Below are 14,501 nucleotides of genomic sequence, written 5' to 3'. Positions count from 1 at the left end.
TGGGGAAGGCAGGGCAATTGGGGTTAAGTGACTTGTCCAAGATCACATGGCTAGTAAGTGTTAAGTGTCTGAGGCCAGATTTGAACTCAGGTCCTCCTGACTCCAGGGTCATTGCTCTATTCACTGTGCCACCTACCCACCCCTAAATAAATGGAAAAAAAAGAAAATGAGAATTTGATTTGGAAAGTAAAGATTAGAACTCCTTAGCTCCCCACATTGTCTCCAACCTACTTTTCTGACTCAAAATGATCTGTGATCTCAATTCATGAATTTCTTTCAATGATGCAATTCAAAACCCATCCACACCTACCAATCCTGTGCTCTCTTTTCCATGTACTCCCATAAGTTCACTGCAGAGGGTCTGTCCAACATGCCTTTTTTGCTCTATCCTTTCATTTTGAGAGTACCAGTGGAATGCTGACTCTACACTTGTATCTCCATTCTCAACACATGACCAAACCCTCTTCTTGTCCACTTATGCTATTCCTTAAAGGTATTTTTTATTCCTTTTCTTCTCAGGAGTTCCTCCCTTGTTATATGTTGTAGCGTGCTCACAGCCACCATGTGCCCCTATTGTCATCTGTGTGGTATCCATTTGGAATTCTTTGGAGGTACTTCTGTCTATGACTTATTTCCATTTAGCAAAGTATTATACCTCTCATCAATCCTGAACATGACCCCTCCACTCCAGAAAGACTGATGTATTTATTGCCCCTGGATATGCCTCTGTACCTTTCTTTGCATGAGCTCAAGATGTTTTCTGTCATCCATACTCTCTGGTTATCCAAATCATGCCCATCTTTCAAAGCTCATCTCAAGTTTTCCTTTCCTCCAAAAAGCCTTCCCTGACCAATACACCACCAGAGCATTGAGCTCTCTATCCTTTGAATTCCTATAGAATATTTTGTTCCTGCCACTCAGCGTTGCACTTGATTGCACACTTCCTGGAATGACATAATTAAACTGTTCAATCCCTTGAGGACAGGGGATATTTTTCATGCTTCTTAGTAGGCTTAGCACCTAGCACAGTGTGTTTCACACTGCAGTCACTTCATAAATACCTGGATTTCTCAAATAACTTGAGAAAATCAATCATCATTTCATCTCTTTATTTAGGAAAGATATCCCCAGCTAGAAGACTGGAATCTACTGGCAGACTCAATTCAATCCAATTAACATTTCTTATGTGACTATTATATGTAAAGTAAGAGGTAGGGTAGCATAGTGCGTATAGGATTGGTTTTAAAGTCAGGAAGACTTGGGTTCACATCCTCTCTCAGAAACAAACTAGCTATGTGACCATAGGCAAAGCATTTAATTCTCTAGGTACTTCCAGGCACAACTGTCTAACATTGTAAGATATAGAAGAGCTGGTGATTTGTCCTGATGGGATAGAGTTAGAATCCCTACCAGCTTCTCACTCCACCCCCCAAAGAAATAAGATTTCTTAAAAAGTTAAAACATTCTGACAGGATTCGAGGAAAAAAAAGATAAAAAAGAAAATAACCCTGCCTTCAAGGGTCTCACATTCTACTAGATCTCAAAGCATTTCCTGACAGATCTCTAAGCAGGTTACCTTACTCTCTATGGTTTGCTAAAATTCCCAGCACAAAGAGTAATTGAACCTGTAGTAGAACCATCTACCCAACTCTGATCAAATTTATTTGTGCTTCTAATATTTATTATTAGAATCACTACCAGCATCCCTCCCCAAGCCATGAATTTGAAGATTTCCTTTTGTTTGAAGGGGAATGAAAAGTAGCTCCTCCCTAACAAAATTTGGGGATCCTTATCTTTTTCCCTGACTTCATGGATGCCAGAAGATTCCATGCCTAGAGATGCAAGGTGGGAAATTTTAAAAAGTGAGCTCAGGCAAAAATTTGCCACAGAAAGGAAAACAAGACCATAGATTTAGAACTGGAAGGTTTCTTAGAGGTCATCGAGTCCAATCAGTTTGCAGAGGATGAAACCAAGCTCCAAAGAGATGAAATGACTTGCCTGATTAGGAAGCATGTAGTTTCTGACTCTTATTCATGTTTTTTTCTCTTGTACAATCCTATCAGGATATTGATTTGTTTGCATATATTTGGAATCAAGAAGAGACAGCTGGCATTAATGTTTCCCCATAAACATGTATAACCCTCAGAAGACAGCCAAGAAGCACCAAATGTTGAGAATTTAGGCTCATTCATTTGGTACAGAATGGAAAATGACCCAGAATGTAACTAACATGTGACCTTTCAGTTCCATCCTAAAATAACTAATTCTTTAGGATTGCTTTATCACATCCCATGTCTTATTGATACTGAGGTGAACCTTATCAAGTTTCTGACAATAGTCATGTTTGAGAACTTTTGTTTTCAAGGTCCTAAATTTAATTCAGATATTGTAACTTTCCACTGAGACTCCTAATATGCATCTGATTAATTTTGTGAAAATGAAGTGTTGAAGTGTTGTCAGTTTCAAAGCCCCCTAATATATGAATGAATGCATCTTCTCCTCCATCCCCACACTATCCCACTCCAACAATAAAAATATCAAAACAAGCAATGTAGGTTGCAAGTCCCGGTCTTGTTTATTTATAAAGCAATAAATATTAGAAGCACAAATAAATTGCACGTGTGTGTAAACAAACTGTACAATGACTGAAGAGAGTTCAGGTAGGGTGGTATGGAAGACTTCAAGAAGCATAACATTGTCATCCTGAGTGGGAGGTAAACTGAGGGAGAAGACACTTTAGAAGCATTTGCGGTGGACAATGGATGGGCCAGCCTCATCGTATTCTTGCTTGCTAATCCACATTTGCTGGAATGTGGACAGGGAAGCCAGGATGGAGCCTCCAATCCAGACAGAATACTTGCGCTCAGGGGGAGCAATGATCTGGAGAAAGAAAAGCAAAACTTTTCCAATCAGTATTCAAGTTCTGAATGACAGGGATAACAAGAAACCAATAGGAAAAAACGTAAGTTGTCTGCACTGGGTTGCCTAGGATTTCCCAAAGCTTGCTCTTTTGTGAACTTTTCCTCTATGTCCATGTAGATGGCTTCAAAGATTTCCATTATCAAAAATTCTTCAGGATGAGAAATGCCCTCCCCCTCTAGGACCATGCCAAGAGCATGGTGCAGTGGCAAGAATGATGGAATTGGTATCAAAGTACTAGGGTTCAAATATTTGTTCCATCCCTACCCAACTGATCTTGGGCAAATTGCTTAATCTCTCTGAACCTCAGTCTCCTGATAAGCAAATCTTGTTCTCTGAGGTCCCTTTATATGTGACTGGTACTTCCTTGGCAACAAACTAAAGGCAAGGGTGAAAGGCAGAAGTATACTGCTAAATATTTAACAATCAGACCTGGAGGGGGAGGGGATTTAAGTACAGCACACTTTTATGTCTAATATGTACTATTAACATTTTTTCCATCACTTTCTTAAGTCTAGGCATTCAATAACTCAGTCTCTGATTTGTATTAACATTTGTCGATTTCTGAGGTGTAAAATGCTCAAATTGAACATTTAACAATAGGCTCTTGCCAGTAAGCATGAGCCAGCTCTAGCACACCTCTGGACTTACGGGTAGATCAAAGGTGAAGTACAAGGACAACATGGGTGCCAGGCACAAAGGCAAAATGTGTGCCAGGAGCTATTCTGAGACCTATCTCATGTGAAAGCCTTTTAAAAGTCACATGTCCTAGGAATGGGGACTAGGTACTAGAAATAGAGAGACTTAAGTGCCTAGCATTGATAAGGTAAATGTGTGAGAGAGCTTCAGAACACAATCCTTCCAAGGTTTCAGGATCACCCAGTCCCATATCTTACTCTTTCCCCCAAGGAAGTTCTTTACCTTAATCTTCATGGTGCTGGGAGCCAAAGCAGTTATTTCCTTCTGCATACGGTCAGCAATACCTGGGTACATGGTGGTACCTCCAGATAAGACGTTGTTAGCATACAGGTCCTTACGGATGTCAATGTCACATTTCATGATGCTGTTGTAAGTAGTCTCATGGATGCCAGCAGATTCCATGCCTAGGGACACATGGTGGGGAATTAAAAAGAGTGAGCTCAGGCAAACAGAGGGAAGAAAAGGAAGAACAGGATGATACGCGTAAGTAAGCTGTCACCATTTGTCTCAGCAACATATGCTCTCCTATAAAATAAAATCCATGTGTTGGTTGAACAGGTGTTTCTTAAAAGGGCTGACAGTTAATCCACAACATACTGCCAGGTAATGGAACACTATGTTTTTTCATCCATTTGCTGTAGTTATCATATATGTCAGCAGTTATTAAGAATGAAGGTAAAAATATTTATTTAAGATAACAGAGTGGTTATAACTAGATTAGCACTAGATAATGGTACTAAAAACTTTACTCTAAAATGATTTTGTAAGAAAAGATTTCCAGTGATGCATAATTCTGACTAACTTAGTAGGGATTTTCTCATTGAGAACTCATAGAAATAAGCTAGTTTCCTCTCCTCAGTCAGCCCCTTAAGTGAGATAAAGCAATATTCATTGTACTCTCTTGACTCATTCTTCCTTTCAGTGAAATCTATGCCATCCCTTATGTTATCAAGGCAAAATATTCACTGTTACACTAATGAGTCAATGACTGACAGATGAGATTTATAATGTTCAAAGAAAGCCTGGGTGGACCCTATAACAATTTTAAATAGAAAATGGAATCATAGACCCGGGAGAGACCTTAGAGATCATCTAATCCAGAGTTTCTCAAACTGTACTCCAAGGAACCATTTAAAGCTCCCCAAGGGGGTGGTGGTTGTGTTTTAATGAGGTATTAAGGTACTTTTAGGTATTAAAGGATAATGAGGTATTAAAAATAATAATTTTAGAGGATTTCACTACATGGTTTCTGCCTATTTTTTTTAATTGAAGGACTCTCACACTACAAAAAGTTTGAGTACTACTAATCTAGTCATAGAACCATAGCTCTACAGGGACCTCAGAGACCATCTGGTCTAACACCCTCACCCTGCAGATAAGAAAACTGTCATATGATCTCATTTCCCTAGGAAAGAAGCTAAAAATCAGGTAGATTAGTCAATTGACCAAGTAAGTGGCAGACTGGACTAGAATTCAAGACTCTTGATATCCCTTCCCTCACCCATCTACTGCTCATTCCAACACACCTTAGTTTGGAATATGGGAAGGGTTCTTTGTCCCTAATGCCTACATGGGGAAAACGGTTCATTTGACTCACTCCTTCTACAACTCACCAATGAAAGAGGGTTGGAACAGAGTCTCGGGACAGCGGAAACGTTCATTGCCAATGGTGATGACTTGACCATCAGGCAATTCATAACTCTTTTCCAGGGAGGAGGAAGAGGCTGCTGTAGCCATTTCATTCTCAAAATCCAGGGCAACATAGCACAGCTTCTCTTTGATATCACGGACAATTTCACGTTCAGCTATAAAATAAATGGGAGTCAGTCAAGTTTGGAAGTGAATTCATTGTGGTGTGGAAAGTAAGTCCGTTAGAGAAGGGAACTAAAAGACACACACACACACCCTGACAATCCCACATGTACACAGAGGAGAGAGTCAGTTCAACTTACCAGTAGTTACAAAGGAGTAGCCACGCTCAGTGAGGATCTTCATGAGGTAGTCAGTTAGATCTCTACCAGCCAGATCCAGACGCATGATGGCATGAGGCAGAGCATAGCCCTCATAGATGGGGACATTGTGAGTGACACCATCACCAGAGTCAAGAACAATTCCTGTAAGAAAGAAATAACAAGGATAAGGTAAATCCCTAGGGGTGGCAAAAATCTTTAGTTATAACAGACCCAAAAGAGAGAAGCTTGCTTCCAATCTTGGCTGCTAACAGATACTAGAACTGGGCATCGGTCCAGGAAAGATCAGATCTCTCCTACAGTAGAGAACACAGTTCCATGTAATGGATGCTAAATCTGAAGACAATCAGTCACTTTTAAATAATGAAGTAGAAAAAAATGACTTCAGTACACTTACAAATGACCACATCTTACCAGCCACATGCCACTTACTTAAAGATTACAGTATCCTTTTTTTTTTTGTATAATTTTTATCTTGTGTCACTGCTGCACAAAGGTTATGTATGTACACTTTAGGTAGGAAAGACAATTAAAAACTACTAACTGGTATTTTACTCTTTCTATTTAACCATGGATCTTGTGAATTAAAATAATAAAATGAACTTATTTATCCACATTTTGAAAAGAATGAAAATTCACTTTTGGAGTTTGCATGGTGCTTTTCACACATGTAAGCAAATGTAAAATCATCCTATTCCAGTTTGCAACATGTTGCAAGTTCTTTCCGATGATATGATGTGCCTTTGAAACAACAGGAGAATTGTTAAAGTTCTCAGCATACTTACAAGGACAAATGTCCTATAAACTCCTGATGTTATTACTATCTCGTACTCCAATCATTTTCCATGTACGTTCTCATTAGTCTTATGAATGGTCCAGTAGGATAGATAGACTGGTCAATAAATCAATAAGCATTTAAGTACCTACTATATAGGGAAAATGAGATTATTTCTTTATTAGATGTGGAAAATAATAGAAAGAAAACTAAATTGCCTTGTGCTGCAGGTTTTTCCAAATTCTCATAAAAACTCTATTCACTAACCTAGGTTGTCTCCTCAGTCAATACAGAATATCTTTCATACCTGTGGTACGGCCAGAAGCATACAGGGACAGCACCGCCTGGATTGCCACATACATGGCGGGGACATTGAAGGTCTCAAACATGATCTGAGTCATCTTCTCCCGGTTGGCCTTGGGATTCAGGGGGGCCTCAGTGAGCAGAGTGGGGTGCTCCTCAGGGGCCACACGGAGTTCATTGTAAAAGGTGTGGTGCCAGATCTTTTCCATGTCATCCCAGTTGGTGATAATACCATGCTCAATGGGGTACTTTAAGGTCAGGATACCTCTCTTGCTCTGAGCCTCATCGCCTACATAGGAATCTTTCTGACCCATACCCACCATGACACCCTGTAGAGAGGAGAAAAAAGATGGGGAAACTGAGAAGTAAAGCTCCCTCTCTACCAACATTGATCAGTAGGCATCACTAACCAAGGCAAAAAGAGATAAAGTAGTTTGTGGTGGAAAGAATTCTGGACTTGAAGTCAGAAGACTGGTTTTGCATCTTAGCTCTCCCTTTTACTGGCCCTATGACTATACAGAAGGCACACAACCTCTTTAAACGTCAGCTTTATCATCTGTAAGATGGAGATAATAATACTTGTACTATCTACTTAATTGGGATTTTTTTTTGTTTTTTAGGAAAATATTTTACAGACTCTAAAGTATCACATAAATGCAAGCCATTGTTAATAATAATACTATTGTGTTTGTGAGCTAAATATCCAGCACTTATTTCCCCACTACATAAATGGATGAGTAAAACAAATTATAGAAAATCTTTTGCTGAAGAAAACATAATAGGGAAGGGACTTCAGATATCACATAATAGCTAGCATTTGTTTAGAACTTTAAGGTTTGCAAAGTACTTTAAAATGTTACCCTCACAAAAACCTGAGGAGATAGGTACTATTATTATCCCCATTTTACAGAAGAGAAAGCTGGAATTAAGTGACTTGTCCAGGGTCACATGAATAGTAAGTGACCCAGGCAGGATTTGAACTGTCTGTCTTGATTCCCCACCCAGAACTTTTGTCCACTGCCTAGTAGGTGCTACTACTAGCTACCACTAGGTGCTACTAGGATACCTCTCATTTTTCGGATGAGGAAATTAAAATGAAGAGAGTTTAAGTGAATTAAAATGAAGAGAGTTTAAGTGAACTGTCCAAGTTCCCATAGACAATAATTAGAAGAATTGTCCTTCAAACTAAGGTAAATTATGTTGAAAAAAAATCCTACTTTAATTCAAATGAATATATCTATATATACACATATGTAAATATATACACATATATTTACATATGTGAGGGGTATAAAATTTCTTTTATGAATGACACCTAAGGGGAAAGCTTTAGAAATTCCAGAGGGAATAAAAAATTATAAAGAGCTAGGCTATTATCACCCTGACAGTGAAATTTAATCTCCACAGAATCAATATAGCATTCATGTTGTTATAAGAAGTTCTAACTAGACCATCTTGGCAGCTTTGCCTGGCTGGCATGATGCAGACATTCAGAGGACGACATTTCTTGTAGTAAACAAGCTGGTATGTTACTAGCACCATTTCAATCACTAATTCAACCATGCCTGGATTTTTAACAAGCTGTAGTAAGGGATATGAGATATAACTGAGAGCTAGTAAACTTTCTTGAAGGAAGAAGAAAAAGGGGGGGGGGCTGAAAGGAGTTTTATTTTTGCAGAATTCTGGCAAAACACAGAAAAAGGAAGAAGAGAAAGCAATGTGTATGGGAAGTTGAAAAGCAGAAGCTGTACTTTTGGCAGATAATTCCAAAGGGTATAGTTAGAAGAGTGGCTACGGAGTTAATATTGGAAAATGGACCCCTTCCTGGCATGTATCCATAGAGAGGGCCAGAAGGAAGACAGGATTTTAAGTTGACTGGTAGGATTTAAGTGAGGCTGTTTTTGCTGGTGTTGATTTTGTTTTTTTAAGCTTTTGTTTACTTGGCCTTAGAACAGATTAGCCAGCAAGGTTAGAAAAAGCTGTCCTCCTTAGGGCTGTTGCGAGGGTAAAAAGCCAGATCTCAAAGTAAGCAAGGGGGCACAGTGGGAAGAGTTCAAGGCCTGGAGTCGTGAATTCCTCGCTTCTGGCATTAGCTGTGTAGGAAGTATCCATTTCAGTTTGCTCAACTGTAAAATAAGTGTCTACCTCCAAGGGCTATTTCGAGGCTGAAATGAAATAGTTAATGTAAAGTACTTTTAAAACCTTCAAGGGCTATATAAGATCACTGTTCTAGAGTTGAAATGGATCTCTGAGGCTATATAGTCCAACCTTCTCATTTTACAGATGAGGAAACTGAGGCTGAAAGATTAAAGTGACTTATCCAGGGTCACAGGTAATAAGAGGAAGAACTAGGATTTGAACCCAAAACCTGACTCCAAAGCTAATACAAATGTCGAGGTATTTCGTTATCATTCTTGTTTTTGTTGTTCCTCCTTCGTTCTCGAAGAGGACCAATGACATCATCAGGGTGATGTCATTATTATTAAAGATTCGTGGGATGGGGATGAGCAGGATCTGAGTAAGGGATGAGGTATGGAGGTCAGAAGAGAAGGGGCGAGGGGGGAGTGGTTGCTGGTGGAGTGGAGGCTCCTCCACGCTGTAAGTTGTATTAGAGAGGAATCCAAAGGTTACCTGGTGGCGTGGGCGGCCCACGATGGATGGGAAAACAGCACGGGGCGCATCATCGCCTGCAAAGCCAGCTTTGACCAGCCCAGAGCCATTGTCACAAACCAGAGCGGTGGTCTCCTCGTCGTCACACATCTTTCTGAGGTCTCTAGGAGTTCTGTGGGTGGAGGGGGGCGGGGGTCATGCTCCAGAAAATGATATGGGCTTGGTCGGGGGAGGGTAAACAACAAAGAAGGGGTTTCCCTGAAAGGGGGCGGGGCTAGGGATAAAGTAGGTGGGAGGAGGGTTGCACTTGGACACCTCAAAGGGAACAAAAAAAAAGCGATTTCATTGCGGGGCGGGGTGCGGTGTCAGAGAGAAAGGGGAGAGGAAAGGAAAGCGAGAAGAGAGAATGAAAGAGCAAAAGACTGAAAAGAATCCAATGGTTAATGCTCGAGGAGACAGTCACCTTCCCTTCTGTCAGAAACCAATTACAACTGTTCTGAACATTCATCCCCGACTTTGCTTCCTGGAGCCTCCCCTCAGCATCTCCAGTATCCCCATCCCCTTCTCTGGACCAGCTGCTGCTTGGCCCTGGGTTAGGGAAAAGCGCCTCTAACTCGAGCCCACTCCTAGGCTGGGTCTCACAGTCATCCCCACCCAGGTTCCAGACTGGGCTCTAGAAAGCTTGCTCTCCTCTATCCGGGAAGCGGGAGGGTATGCACCCACGGACACCAATGCTCCCCCAATCCTGGTCTAGAATGGGAAGTTGAGCAGCTTGCCAGACCTCTGCGCCCACTCAAGCTGAGAGATGGCTGGGGAGTGGGGAGGGGTTGTTTCCACAAGAAACAGAAGACAAAAAACAAGAAATGCTCTCCGTCCATTCCCTATTCTACCCCCAACATCGCCCAAGTGGGAGGACCAAATAAAAAAGAAAAGTTGGTACAAAATCAAATAAGTTCCCCCCCCCCCCCGGGAAGGGGCGCAGTGGGGAGTGAGAGAGGGAGAGAAGAAAAAGAGAAGAAAAGAAAAGAAGCAAATAAACCGCGCCAGCAAGCCAAGAGTGCGTGCCGCCCGCTCTGCTCTTCCTCCTTCCCCACCCCTCTGTCCTGAGTCCCTGGTCCTACTTGGCTGGGAAGGGAAGCGTGGATGGGACGCTGCGCCAGGTTCTGCGCTGACTCACCAGTCCAGTGCCGCGGCTCAAGCTCCCGGGCAGGCAGACGCTTGGTGTCTGGCGCACAGCAGACGCGCCCCTTTATACTGCTTTGATGGACGGTGTCAGTTGGGGCCGAGTGGGGCCAGGGGGTGGGGGGACACAGGCTTGCCACCTTGCCCTTATTTGGTCGCCTTCACGCCATTAGGGAGCGCTGAGTCCATTCATGGAGCCAAGAGAAGGGGAGAGGCAGAACAGGGACCCCCCAGACCATGTAAGGTAGGGGAGGGGGACGGTCAAGGGGATAGCCAAATAGGGAGTCCAGGGAAGGGTAGGAGAATGGGGGGAGGGGGAGGGAGAGGGAAGGTCACACATACCCTATTCCTGGGGATCACAGGAACAAGGGAGAAGAGTTTCTCATTGAACTTGGTTTGACTCTACAAGACCATAGATTTAAAGATGGAACAGACTTTAGAGGTCCTCTAGTCTAACCCCTCATTTTACCGAAGAGGGAACTGAGACCCAGGGAGGTAACAATCAAGGTTGCAGTTGTGGGACCAGAATATTAAGGAAAGATTTCTGGCTCCAAACTTTGCACACTCTCCACCATGCCAAGGCAAATTTTCAATCAGTCATGCCTATGTAGCAGGGATAAGGTCAGTAAGTTATACAGAGATGATTAAATAAAGGCTGGCACAAGGCCCTCTTCTAGAGGTACTTTGGAAGCTGAGCCAAGTGTGAAGCAAGTAGCCACATCCTTCTAGTGTCTCTGGGCAAGGAATAGGGAAGGAGACATAGGTTCGGTTGTCATGAGCATTATAACTTGACTCAATAAGGCCATCAAAAACCCTTATCATCATGGCAAAGAGGTGGGTAGTTGGATAGGAGGAACCACTGGGTTTCTAGAGCTGAATAGTGTCTTGGTAGTGTCACTATATACTCTACTGGATCAGGATAGTAAAGTAGAGCTAACTTCTTCGAAGTGAACAAAAGCTTTTGTTAATAATCAGATTTATCAACTTTGTAAAGCTTCTTATTGTACCCCATCACTACAGGAGTGAGGGAGGAAGAAAGAGGAAGAGTTCAGGGTGGAGAGAATTTTCAAGACTTGCTCAAGAAAGAGAAGCAGTTATATTCCAACTCACAATTAATTAACTAGTTGATCCCTAAGCCTATAACACATGTGAACCAGGAAGAATGTATTTGTGTGATACCAGGGTCCTGAGAAAAGCCCATCCTCCTACCCCCCTCCCTTCCCTTCCCTGCAAATATCTCTCCCACCTGTTCTCTGATGTTGCTGGGCTTCTTTTAACAGGACACAAAAGCTTTCATTTCAGTTAGAGAAGTCTTAAAATGCAAGTTCTCTTTGGAAATGCAACACATTGACTTAAATTCACACAAAAGAAGACTGATAGATTAGATCCTTTCTTGCTAAGAAGTTTCTGTGAAAATGTTAGGGAGAGGGATTTTTGGTAAAGAAGGGTGTGAAAAGCTAAGGAAAGATCAACTTCATTCATAATCTTACCCAGCACTGATCCCCCTGGATCTATAAATCTTTAAGGGAGTTATATTTTGTTGCTGTTTTATGTTTATATGTATTTTTCTTCTAGTCCATGTCAGTTAAAAATAGAAGACCAGGCAGGCATCCCTCATTAGAGTGGGCTTGTGATGGTATGCTGAGGAGGCATTCAGATTAGAGATATGGATCCTGACTGAAAATATCTAAGGCCTGCCCCTTTTCTCCCCAACCATGTTTGGATTGGTTTATTTAAGAAACAGATTAAGCCAGCCTTGGTGTTGAGCTTGGCTTCTTCTCCTGGAAAAGACACCAGATACTCACCTGTTTGTATTCATATTACACCCAATGAATAAGTCTTTGGTAAGAATTCTGGGATACCCCATGTATGAGGAAGGAGGAGTAGATATAAAAGATTAGGTCTGCTTAACCTAATACCTGTAGACAAGAAATGAAGAGAGGCTATAATGATGGTCCTTCTTTTGGGCTCTATCAAATGCTCTTCCTTTTGTAGAATTAGGACCATCTTCCCATGGCTTTAAGGTATAGTGAAGCTACAATTTGTCCACTTGGTATGGTAATAGAGCCTATTCCCCACTCTCATGATTCTCATTTGAAAAGTGCCCTTAAGAAATCCTGCATTGAGGTAACTTTGGAAGCTGAGCCAAGTTGAACTGGGTTCAAGCCATGGGTTGAAATAATGGCACGTCTCTCTGCCTCTGGAGTCCCAGTGGCAGACTGTTTAATAGTCATTTAGGGGTGGCTAGGTGACGAAGTGAATAGAGCATCGGCCCTGGAGTCAGGAGGACCTAAGTTCAAATCCAGCCTCAGACACTTAACACTTATTAGCCGTGTGTGGGCAAGTCACTTAACCCCAATTGCCCTGCCTTCACCCCTCCAAAAAACAAAATGAAACAACAGGCATTTAATCTTGTTCCAGAGTCAACTAACCTAGAAATGCCCACCCAAGAAAGGACTAAAACTAGAATGGGACCCAGGAGGTGATGTAGAAGACCACTGGAAGATGCTAAATAGATTATAGGATCACATTTAGAGCTAAACACTATCTTATTTACTTGTGTCCCCAGTGCTTAGCACAGAACCTGGCATATTAGTAAGTGCTTTATATAGTTCAGTCACCTCATTTAACAGCTAAGGAAACCAAGGCCCCTGAAAGCTTTAAAGTGACTTCACACAATTAGTAAGCGGCAAAATGAAGATTTCAATGCAGGTCCTTTGACTCCAAATCCAGTGCTACAGGGGTGTCAGAGACCTTTGAGATGACCCAAAACTGGGCCAGATCATCTGGAACAGAACAGAACTTTGCTCCCTTTCGGCCTCTCCATTCCTCTGGGAATAAGAAAGTGGAATGCTATTTATCTGGACATGTACAGAAATTTGTTGGATGCTGCCTATATTGTTCTAGGTTAGATCCAACTATCCTCATTTCCCCCACATCTGTCAGAATCTTCTTCTGTGGCTGCAGAAGCCAAAGACCATGCATCCAGAACCCTTAAAAGACCATAGTGCTGAAGTCAGGCCCTTTGCAGTAATGATTTGTGATGAACATGCCAGGGGCAGAGTTAAGTAGCAGAACGAGGCAATGTCTCTTGAGATCCCTGTTTTTATTCCCTGATTAGAAGTTCCCATCTACCATCTGTAGGGATCAGAAAAAATCATAATAATATTTATATAGCGCCTTCAGATTTGCAAAGTCCTTAGATATTTTATCTTATGATCCTCACAATAACTCTATGAAGTAGGTGTTATTATGATCCCCATTTGAGAGATGAGGAAGCTGAGGCTGAGAAATTCATTGACTTGCCCAGCTAGTAAGTGAGACAGAATTTGAAATCAGGTCTTCCTGACTCCAAGTCCAGTAGTCCCTACTATAGCACCAATAGAGTGGACTCAGCCCCTTCTAGGGCTGATAGATTAACAGTCACTTATCTCAGCTGTTCCTGCTTTCAGAGGTGCTACAGTATTTACATAGAAGCTGGTAACTGATAGCCCTGGTTGAATTCCTCTCCAATCAGACTCTCCCAGTCACATCCTGCATTCCCCTGACCTCAAGGGAGAAAGACTCCTGGGTCCAGATTTCAGGAGGAGGGAGGGGGGAGCCAGCACTCCGGAACAGGGACAGCTGATGTCCTTCACACACGTGTTTCTTTTTATTTCCTTCAGTTGGCATGTCCCCACTCACCAGTGCCCTCTGGCTAGAGCTGGATTTTCACTTTAATTGAAAGAAGAAAGTATGTGTGGAAGTGGGAGTGGGGGAAAGCACATAGGGGAGGTCACATCATGAAGTTGAGAATTCAATACCAAGGGACTGGCATTCTCTAAATATATTTCCCCATATTTTATGTGCAACCCCCAAAGAAGCTGAGCACTAGGGAGAGTATTCCAACCCCAAATGGTCCTCTTCCCAGATAGCACATTCCTGTGGTCACTGTCACTTGACGTGTTGGGGCCAACTGCCATCTGCTATTTACTAAGACTCAGAAAAAGGGGCTTGGAGGGAGAGAGAGAGAGAGAGAGAGAGAGAGAGAGAGAGAGAGAGAG

General features: G+C 42.1%; 1 protein-coding gene across 1 annotated transcript; it reads right to left on the bottom strand.

Moving 5' to 3' along the window:
• Window positions 1-2,552: 2,552 nt before the first annotated feature.
• Window positions 2,553-10,607, bottom strand: ACTC1 (actin alpha cardiac muscle 1). The gene is made up of 7 exons (XM_069097647.1): window positions 10,454-10,607; window positions 9,298-9,448; window positions 6,671-6,995; window positions 5,571-5,732; window positions 5,232-5,423; window positions 3,841-4,022; window positions 2,553-2,880 (listed from the first exon to the last, which is right to left on the bottom strand). The coding sequence occupies exons 2-7, from the start codon at window positions 9,424-9,426 to the stop codon at window positions 2,737-2,739; spliced, it is 1,134 nt and encodes a 377-aa protein (XP_068953748.1). The 5' UTR covers window positions 9,427-9,448; window positions 10,454-10,607; the 3' UTR covers window positions 2,553-2,736.
• Window positions 10,608-14,501: the final 3,894 nt, after the last annotated feature.

Source organism: Petaurus breviceps, unplaced genomic scaffold, assembly GCF_028583685.1.
Source record: "Petaurus breviceps papuanus isolate PSGF00001 unplaced genomic scaffold, PetGlider_PUasm1.0 37, whole genome shotgun sequence".
In the NCBI taxonomy this organism is placed as follows: Eukaryota; Metazoa; Chordata; class Mammalia; order Diprotodontia; family Petauridae; genus Petaurus; species Petaurus breviceps.
This window is presented reverse-complemented; position numbering and strand designations above follow the sequence as displayed.